At 38.0% G+C, this 10,914-nt stretch overlaps 2 protein-coding genes and 1 non-coding gene across 3 annotated transcripts in view; 1 reads left to right on the forward strand and 2 right to left on the reverse strand.

Annotated features, from left to right (window-relative positions):
* Nucleotides 1–4,082, reverse strand: part of LOC135464444 (uncharacterized) — a 62,149-nt gene extending 58,067 nt beyond the window's left edge. The window contains exon 1 of the mRNA XM_064741870.1: nt 3,851–4,082. The gene's annotated coding sequence lies outside the window, so the exon portion shown is untranslated. The remainder of the gene's footprint in view (nt 1–3,850) is intronic.
* Nucleotides 165–1,582, forward strand: LOC135464445 (zonadhesin-like). The gene is made up of 2 exons (XM_064741871.1): nt 165–239; nt 620–1,582. The coding sequence occupies exons 1-2, from the start codon at nt 165–167 to the stop codon at nt 1,580–1,582; spliced, it is 1,038 nt and encodes a 345-aa protein (XP_064597941.1).
* Nucleotides 4,083–6,155: 2,073 nt separating the features above from the next.
* Nucleotides 6,156–6,227, reverse strand: Trnap-ugg (transfer RNA proline (anticodon UGG)). The gene has a single exon. It is a non-coding gene; the product is annotated as a tRNA-Pro (tRNA).
* Nucleotides 6,228–10,914: the final 4,687 nt, after the last annotated feature.

Genomic DNA, 10,914 nt, shown 5'->3' on the forward strand with positions numbered 1-10,914 from the left:
TATTTATTTGACTGATGTTTTATGCCGCACTCAAGAATATTTCATTTACACAATGGTGGCCAGCATTATGGTGTGAGGACACCGGGCAGAGCCCGGGGGAAACCCATGACCATCTATGAATTAAATCTGGTCCAACCAAATGATTGGCTGCGTAAATGAGCAAAATGGCCAATGAATTTACATTTAGGTCTGGTCTTCAGGAAGTACTGGTTCAACTGAATACAGAGCTCAAGAGCGCGGTTAGTTCTGATGGACGCAATCTGAATCTGTGTCCACATTAATCAACTGGTTGAACTACCTGTAGATGAACCAGTTTGCATAGTTTGATAGCTTGGCAGTTTCAGTGAATCCAGATCTGGTCCCCATGAATCAAGTACTATTTCCACTGAATACAGTATTATTACAGATGAATTAGGTCACAGTTTCAGTGAATCCAGATCTGGTCCCCAGGAATCAAGTACTATTTCCACTGAATACAGTTATTATTACAGATGAATTAGGTCACAGTCCGAATGAACACAGATCTGGTCCCCAGGAATCAAGTACTATTTCCACTGAATACAGTAATCATCAAGATGAATAAGGTCACAGTCTCAATGAATCCAGATCTGGTCCCCAGGAATCAAGAACTACTTCCACTGACTACAGTATTATTACAGATGACTTAGGTCACAGTTTCAGTGAATCCAGATCTGGTCCCCAGGAATCAAGTACTATTTCCACTGAATACAGTTATTATCAAGATGAATTAGGTTACAGTGCCAATGAATCCAGATCTGGTCCCCAGGGATCAAGTACTATTTCCACTGAATACAGTTATTATCAAGATGAATTAGGTTACAGTGCCAATGAATCCAGATCTGGTCCCCAGGAATCAAGTACTATTTCCACTGAATACAGTTATTATCAAGATGAGTTAGGTTACAGTGCCAATGAATCCAGATCTGGTCCCCAGGAATCAAGTACTATTTCCACTGAATACAGTTATTATCAAGATGAATTAGGTTACAGTGCCAATGAATCCAGATCTGGTCCCCAGGAATCAAGTACAGTTCCCACCGAGTACAGTATTATTAATACAGATGAATTAAGTCACAGTCCCAATGAATCCAGATCTGGTCCCCAGGAATCAAGTACTATTTCCACTGAATACAGTATTATTACAGATGACTTAGGTCACAGTTTCAGTGAATCCAGATCTGGTCCCCAGGAATCAAGTACTATTTCCACTGAATACAGTTATTATCAAGATGAATTAAGTTACAGTGCCAATGAATCCAGATCTGGTCCCCAGGAATCAAGTACTATTTCCACTGAATACAGTTATTATCAAGATGAGTTAGGTTACAGTGCCAATGAATCCAGATCTGGTGCCCAGGAATCAAGTACAGTTTCCACTGAATACAATAATCATGAAGATGAATTACGTTACAGTGCCAATGAATCCAGATCTGGTCCCCAGGAATCAAGTACAGTTCCCACCGAGTACAGTATTAATACAGATGAATTAAGTCACAGTCCCAATGAATCCAGATCTGGTCCCCAGGAATCAAGTACTATTTCCACTGAATGGTCCAAATGAAACATGCTGTATACACAGTGCTCAGCAGGTTCAACTGTGACTCACCTGTGTCACAATGCATCCAGATCTGGTTCCTATAAATCAAGTACTATTTCCACTGAATACAGTAATCATCAAGGTGAATTGGGTCACAGTCTCAATGAACACAGCCCTCGTCCTCAGGAATCGAGTACAGTTTCCACTGAATACAGTAATCATCAAGATGAACTATTTCACAGTCCCAATGAATCAAGATCTGGTCCTCAGGAATCAAGTGCTGTTTTCAACTAAAAAGAGTGCTCAGTTTGATGAATCAAGTGGCAGTCCTGATGAATCCACACTAAATGCAGATGTACATGTAAGCCTGTATGAATCATGTACTGGTTCCAGTACTGTCCTGAATGAATTAAGTGACCGTGCCAACACATCTTGATCTAGTTCCCATGGATGAATGAAGAGCTGAACCAGACACATGAAATGAAAGTCATGAGCTGCATGTATACATGTACTTAAACAACAGCACATGAAAGCCCAAATCAATCAAACATGTCTGAAAAGCAGTTCTCTGTAATCATGTTATCACATTTATACAAGTACATGTAGACTTTTAGCAGTATTAGCGCTCTGGTGAAGCAAGTTATGTACATCGTAAGTATGTTTAGTATGCATGGATTTAACTTCAGTCCAATGTATCAATAGTACATGTAGTCCTACACTGCCCTGTTGTATTTACTGATGCTTCCAAAACAGCAAAGGTCAAATCACCAAGATGGTACCACAGGATCTTGTGCTATTCCAATCCATCTGGTCCCAATTAAATACATACCCTAATTCTTCGACCTTTTCGCATATGAAGGACTAACTTTCAGACCAATTTCAGGGCTGCACAGAAATTATAATTTTATCAGCCTACACAAAATAATCCCCTCAGAATATGCTTGAATAAAGACTTTGCCAACATGCAAAAAGGTTGAAGGATTACAGTAATACAGAAAGGCAGTTTTCAATGCAATTAAAAACATAGGTACATGTAACTTCATTTAAACGGAGAAATTTTCTCTGGCCAGATTTGTCAGTTTTAAGGCTTGGTAAAGACTATGATTTTGTTAATCTTTACAAAAATAATGTATTAAAATAATGTCTAAATAATAATCATGTTAATTCAACACAGTGATAGTCGGCTTCATGGTCCTGTTTCATGTAAGTTTGGGTTTCGCCAAATATTGTAATCCAAATTAAACACCTAAATATACATATGTGCATCAAATCGATAAAATTCTGACCTTTGGTTCTATGTTGTGGTAATTATAGTTTCAATCAGGTCTGACATTTCAACATTACTTTTGTCTCTGTTATTTCTAATTTTATTTCAAGACAAAAGCATTCTTTTAAATTAGCTTGTTTTCACCGATGAATTTCAAAATATTAAATTTAAGGAGGTATCGGAAGACTTTAACCTCTTGAAATTGTGGTCGTATAGCTAGTTCATGTGAATGGACTTGATCAAGTGTGTTATTTTCATGTTCTGACATTCATCATAACACTGAGTGCATCACTATCATTAAAAAGAAATTGGACAAAATTTCAAATTCCAAACTCCCTCTGGGATATTATCTTTTTAATTTACTACCCTTGATCATGAAACTATAAAGCACTCGCAATAACTCTGAAGGTACATATTCCAATTGGCTCGCTGTCAACAGCCTTTTCGAAAAATCATGACTTTGTAGTTTCTGAAATGTGATGGAGTATTGACCTAGAAAACATCCTGGAAGCTAGGATATTTTCATGACCATCTAGGAATAACTTCAATCTCTAATCAAGGAGGACTGAAAAAGAACCTGCTTTTTGAGTGCAGGTATCGAAGTTTGGATGCCAGGAATGTAGTTCCATCCAGTTGGCACATGAAAATGTGCTGCGGCTTTGTTTTATGGATTCAGTGTTACAATGAATATCTGAGTTTTAAACTGACATACAGTCCATTTGGATGGACTATAGTGATCAGGTGATATGGCATACCATCAAACGACTGTTTGGAGCTATATTTCTGAGTTGAAATTGAGAAACACTGCTGTACAAGGAATATCAATGAGCTTCCTTCAAAGTGCCCAGGTGTTGACGGTATAATACTAAGACAAGTTCGAAGTCCATGTCACACAGAATGGTTTGGACTGTCAGTGACGTTTGACATTTCAGGTAAAAGAGAGCGACAATTCAAGTATGAAGTATTGGCTATAGCCATCAAACTGCTCATTAAATTGAAAAACAAAAAAGATCGCTCTTACTCACAGACTGAAATGCTTGAGTATTTTTAACTTTTACTGCTGTTATTGTTGTTGTTGTAATCATCTCAGATCAACGGACGGTCCCGACGAATCCAACATTCTTCTTAAGTGACCATCGACAGCACAAGACATCGGCGTGAAAACATCCGCAGTACGTTAAACTTCTCTAAGAAGCTGGTGTTGGCTGTTTTCCTGGAGAAAATATAACTTTTTTCGACACATATGTTTGACAAAATGACAAGATTTATAATCGCGAGCATTTAGTAGACTTACCCTTCCTCCGTTAACAAAAGAGCTCCTATTCAAAAGCTTGGTTATCTGACCTATTTTGATACAATCTTTACCTACTTTCTAACCTCTCTTCTGCAAAATATTCCCTGACTGCCTGCACACACAAAGGTCACTGGCAAACAGAAGAAATTTCAAGAAATACCAATTTGGAAAACAAAAGAGGAGCATCAATTTACCATCGTCAAGAGACTATCATGGAATGTTAATGCATCTATGAAAATTACCCAACATGGCCTGTCATTTTGATGCAGGTAACTAGAACATTAAGGGGCCTACACTCTGAAGGCGCACATACTAGATGTCGCATTTCTGTAGCATACCGGCACTCTATCTATAGTTGACCATATTTTGGGGGGGGCTTTTACCTTCGGCTTGCAAATTTAATATCTCTACTCTGCCTTTCTTCTGCATGTTCATGCATGTTTGTAATATTTCAGCCAAAAATCCTACTTATACTAGTATGACAGATCATTTGTGGAGGTACCAGTATATATTTGAGAATGCGAGTACCGACATTGCATTTACAGAAGTTAATAATGGGGCCTATTCTAGGCTATGCCTCAATCAGATTTCATTTCAAGAGATTGTGATTATGGCTCATTAACAAGTCATGATGTTATGCAGGCATCAATGGAAGTCATAATCTTGCTAGTTTTATTAATTGTTGCTAGTATAATTAATACAACGTATACGTAATAACCAAAGTGAAATAATTCATGATGGATGACATATATTTATAAGTTGTATTTCACTCAAAGTTTAGCATTTGCAAGTCACATTCTTTGCTTCAAGTTGATTCTGACAGATTCATCCACGTGATAGGGCCACCAATTTTTTTTTTTTTTTTGTTAAGCTTGATGAATTTCTTTTCAGAAAGAACTTTAGTGTTGACATCTAAAATATCATTTCAAGGCTTTTATGTGTGTCTGAAAGTGCCTTCTTATGCACCAAACTTCAGCTGTAATACAGTAATACACATACCGGTAAGTAAAGTGCAACAAATTCGTAAGTAGTGAATGAAGAGATGTTAAGAACATAGAGGCCTTATATATTTTAGTATGACAAGAAAAATAAATCAACGTTCATATTCACAGCTATATTTGAATGTGTCGGAAGAGAAAAATTTCTAAAGTGTCATTTTCTTCTATAGATACCCTTTATCTTTAAATTAACCATGGTCTTACACCTGCTGATAGGCCATCACTTGCCCAGGTAGTTAAATCACTGGCTCAGTGTAACTATAAAACCCTTGACCAAAGAGGTTGTGTTCAAATTCATCTTTTGCTGCTCCAGCTGCAGCTGTAAGTCAAAAAGTTTGTCAGGTACCTGCCATAGATTGGTGGTTTATTCTGGTCACTCCAACCATAAATCTGACCACTGTAATTTACTTATTTATTTGATTGGTATTTTATTTATTTATTTGATTGGTATTTTACACCATACTCAAAAATATTTTTAGTGATATGACAGCGGTCAGCATTATGGTTGGAGGAAACCAGGCAGAGCCCCAGGGAGGAACCCACAACGATCTGCAAGTTGCTGGAAAACCTTTCCCCATACAGCTGGAGAGGAAGGCAGCATGAGCTGGACTTGAACTCACAGCAGCAGCATTATTGGTGAGACGCTCCTGGGTCATTGTGCCGGGCTGGCATGCTAAGAATCTTAGCTAAGGAGGCCCCTCCACTGTCATATTACATAAGTGAAAAACATTAAGGCATGGCAGATCAACACTTACCAATTAATCAATTTCACCCTATTGCAGAGCTTTAGCTAAAAGAGCGAATTTACGAGTTTGTCTAAAAGACTACTAATTAGCTAAAAATGATTTGTTAACATCTTGACGAGACCTTGACTAAGTGTGCGAATTCATCTAGTGCTGTGAAACTCTGATCTTTATTAAAAATAGACCTTGGGAATAACAGATTCATTTAACAAACACAATAAAGGCCATAATAATGTGTTCTTGCTTTTTAGTTTTCATGATACATCAAAAAAAAAAAATGAAGAAGGAAAATGAAGGGCCTGTCCGGGATTTGAACCCGGGACCTCTCGCACCCAAAGCGAGAATCATACCCCTAGACCAACAGGCCACCTACTCTAAAGGTGCAAAAAGAAGGGGTAATTCGTGGAAAATAAACACATTCTCCCCACAAGATATTGACATGGAAACAATGCAAAGCAAACTAAAATGCAGACCTAAACAAAACCTCAAACAATGACACTGTGGTGTACAACGGAAGATTGCGGTGTGAGAATGTAATGAAATAATGGCTGTTGAAAGGTTCAAAGTTGAAAAAAGTAAGAGTCTGACTCAAGTGGACCTCAAGGATAGGGCCAAAAGACCACGATGTGAAAATGCAAGATAAGATGATGGAATTATTAAGCGACTAATCTGTAGTAATAATTCTAAAATATGTTAACGTTATACAAAATTCGTCCCGTAAATAATTCATAGTTCACGTACGAATCTTTCCGCCCGATAACACGGCTTTCTACTTTCTGGTTGACTGCGCATGGCAGTGAAGGCTCTGAAATATTCTCTGCGACACCAGAAATATGCTTTTAGCCAAAAACTGTCACTCCCTTTCAGTTAAGTAAACAATTTCTGACTTAGAGTTACATTTGTTTACTTTATTTACGCTACTGCAGAGGCATACGAAACATAACAAGGATATGATCACTTGTCCTGAGTAAGGAGAACAGACATGCGCACACGTGATTATCTGGTGATGCCCTGTATGGAGTTTGTCATGAGTTCTCCACGATTCGGGAAATTTCATCAGGTTTCAGAATGCGGAGAGTGGATCAAACAGCTGATTTGCATTCCTTCTCTGCGTCGGTCATGATAAAAACACATTTTCAGACAAGATAGGACAATGTGTTGTTCAGGTTTTCATTCAAATTATATATATGTCGTTATGTTATTTTGTATGGAAATCCGCTAAAAATGAAGTACGGGCCTACCGGTAGTTGTAATCGAGACCCATCAGACAACTAAAATCCATAGAAATACTTTTACATTTTACTGAAGACATTTAATGGAAATCAAATGTTTGATTTGTTCTCTGGTGCCAAAAGCAGTTATTCATAGCTTAAACAAACAAACACAAACAAACAAACAAACAAACAAACAAACACAAACAAACAAACAAAAACAAAAACAAAAAAACAAAAAAAAATTATAATAATAATAATTATTAATAATTAACTTAGAATTTCAGCCGTCTATCAGGCGAGACTTACAATCATTGTGAGCTTTAAAGTTGACATTTAAGATCAGGCTCAAAAGATTGAAAAAAAAAAAAAAACATCCAGCTCGCCAAGACCAATAAAATCTTTTTCAGTGCAGTTTAAACATTCTTTCATACATTTGGGGCCTCCGTGGCTCAGTCGGTTAGCGCGCTAGCGCAGCGTAATGACCCAGGAGCCTCTCACCAATGCAGTCGCTGTGAGTTCAAGTCCAGCTCACGCTGGCTTCCTCTCCGGCCGTAAGTGGGAAGGTCTGACAGCAACCCGCGGATGGTCGTGGGTTTCCCCCGGGCTGTGCCCGGTTTCCACACACCATAATGCTGACCGCCGTCGTATAAGTGAAATATTCTTGAGTACGGCGTAAAACACCAATCAAATAAATAAATAAATAAATCTTTCATTCATTCAAAATGATTTTTAAGGCATAAAAATTTTCCTATGGGTGCCATAATAGTTTCAAAGTTTTGAAAATATGACATAAACAGCATCACATTGGCACTCTACTTTTCCCGACCTAGACAGGTCTTATAAACCTGCCAAAAGTCGATGGGTTACCCTGGAGAGGCCGTTTTCATCCATCATTAATACTGACTGCCCTGTGAGTGGTACACAATCGTGATAACGGCGATGAACACGAATCAAATAACTAAATAAGTAAATAGATTTAGTCAATAAATTTGCGTTAGACTTAACAGTTCTTATTACCACTTGGATGTTGTGAAAAAGTGTTTTCGATTACGACAGGATCGAGGTAACGTCAATGTGAACCTGGCTACTTTTGGCAGCCATACTGGAGTGGTGCTGCTATACCAGCCCATGTCAAAAGGACTCCAATATGGCTGACTGGCTATTGTTCTGCTAGAGCTACGATGTCATGTACAGCCCCGGCCTTTTATCCCGGGAGTTCTGATGTTGAGATTTGAGATTGAGCACAGTTAGCCACTCCTACATAAAGCCAATTATATAAACAATGGTCTTTATTCAGTTTTCGGCCTCTGACATTTAGCTGGTTTTGGCCCATGCACTTTTAAATCGACCATTGACCATCGTTCTGCTATATGATTTTGCTAGATGCATGTATATACCCAGGCGTGATTCATTGCAGACCTCATGTAGTAAATGCACAGAGCTGTGTATTGAATTCAGGTCATCAGGAAAATGATCCAATTATATAAACAAAGGTCTTTATTCAGTTTTCGGCCTCTGACATTTAGCTGGTTTTGGCACATGTACTTTTAAATCGACCATTGACCATCGTTCTGCTATATGATTTTGCTAGATGCATATATATTCCCAGACGTCATTGCAGACCTCATGTTAACAGCTGTGTCTGTATATATATATATATATATATATATATATATATATATATATATATATATATATATATATACCATTGGCGACAATATCGTATATATCAACTCAGAATTTATATATATATATATATATATATATTTATATATTTATTTATCCCTAGCTGAGCCTCCTGGGAGGTATAGGCCTATAATTATGGCTATTAAAGTTCATCTACCGTAAAACCGTGTGCCCAAATATATACGTGCATAATAGCTACAGGGCGGATGGTCTTCTGTTTCCCTTTGGCTTTGTCCGATTTTCTCGCGGCCCACCATGATGCTGGCCGCCGTCGTGTAAGTGAAATACCCTTGAGTACGGCGTAAAACACCAATCAAATAAATAAATAAATAAATAAATAGAAAGCTCTTGGTTTGCTACCGTATATACATATATAGGGCATCGTGTAATTAAATACTGTGCCGATACAGCTATTTATTTATTTATTTATTTATTTATTTATTTATTTAAATATACGCATGAATAGTTCACTTACACGAAGACTAAGCTAAAACCTGCTGGTGGGGGAAACAGGGGATAGCCCTGAGAAAACCACTGCCCTCCATTCATCAAACAAACCTCCGGACTTCACAACCGAACAATCTCTCTCTCTCTCTCTCTCTCTCTATATATATATATATATGTACCAGCTGTTTGATACAGATGGCAGTGTAGAAACTATACTGTAGAGTATATGAGCTTGCACTACGCTTTTTGGTGTAAGCAAGCATGTACAGCAGGTGGCACTAGAACTATATTGCATGCATGGTATATGTGCTAGCACTACACGTCTTGATGTAAACATACATGTACAGCAGATGGTACTAGAACTATACTGCATGTACAGTATATGTTCTTGCACTACGCTTCTTGATGTAAGCATACATGTACAGCAGATGACACTAGAACTATGCAGCATGTATTGTATATGTGCTTGCAGTACGCTTCTTGATGTAAGCATACATGTACAACAGATGGCACTAGAACTATACTGCATGTATTGTATATGAGCTTGCACTAGGCTTCTTGATGTAAGCATACATGTACAACAGATGGCACTAGAACTATACTGCATGCATTGTATATGAGCTTGCACTAGGCTTCTTGATGTAAGCATTTACAGCAGAGGGCACTAGAACTATACTGCATGTATAGTTCACGTGTTTGCACTAGGCTTCTTGATGTAAGCATACATGTACAGCAAATGACAATAGAACTATACTGCATGTGTAGCACATGTGTTTGCACTAGGCTTCTTGATGTAAACATACATGTACAGCAAATGACAATAGAACTATACTGCATGCATTGTATATGAGCTTGCACTACGCTTTTTGATGTAATCATTTACAGCAGATGGCACTAGAAAGTGTATTGTAGAGTGTATGATCTTGCGCTACGCTTTTTGATGTAATCATTTACAGCAGATGGCACTAGAAAGTGTATTGTAGAGTGTATGATCTTGCACTACGCTTTTTGATGTAATCATTTACAGCAGATGGCACTAGAAAGTGTATTGTAGAGTATATGAGCTTGCACTAAGCTGTTGGAGCATAAATTGTAGATCGGCTTGCATAAAAAGAAGGGACAACACTGGAACAAATATATATGAAAGTATTTATTTATTTATTAATTGATTGGTGTTTTACGCCGTACTCAAGAATATTTCACTTATACGACGATGGCCAGCATTATGGTGGGAGGAAACCGGACAGAGCCCGGGGGAAACCCACGACCATCCGCAGGTTGTTGACAGACCTTCCCATTGTGGATTTACCAAGCACGTTAGAAAGGAATGTTCCTGACATAGGGGTACATTTAGATCCATTTTCAATCTTGAAAGAGAATCGGAAAGGCGCGCTTTAATTGTTCAGAATCAACTGTTCCGAATTGTTTCCCCTACTTTAACGTGTTTGTGAACTATCGATTCTTCTTCACGAACCGCGCCGTATCATTTTAAACAAATAATAAAACGAAACCTTACATCACAATTACCGTCAATGAATGCTCTTTTATAACTGAGCAACAGTTATTTGCATAAGTTTAAAATAATACCTAGCATGGTTGATCTGTCGTGACGGTGTTACATGAAGTTTTAGTGCGACAGCATCAGAGCTTTTAGGCAATGAAACTCCAGTCTGTTGTTCTCTACATAGGTTACTACATGAGCATGCA

Source organism: Liolophura sinensis, chromosome 4 (genome assembly GCF_032854445.1).
Source record: "Liolophura sinensis isolate JHLJ2023 chromosome 4, CUHK_Ljap_v2, whole genome shotgun sequence".
Lineage (NCBI taxonomy): Eukaryota > Metazoa > Mollusca > Polyplacophora > Chitonida > Chitonidae > Liolophura > Liolophura sinensis.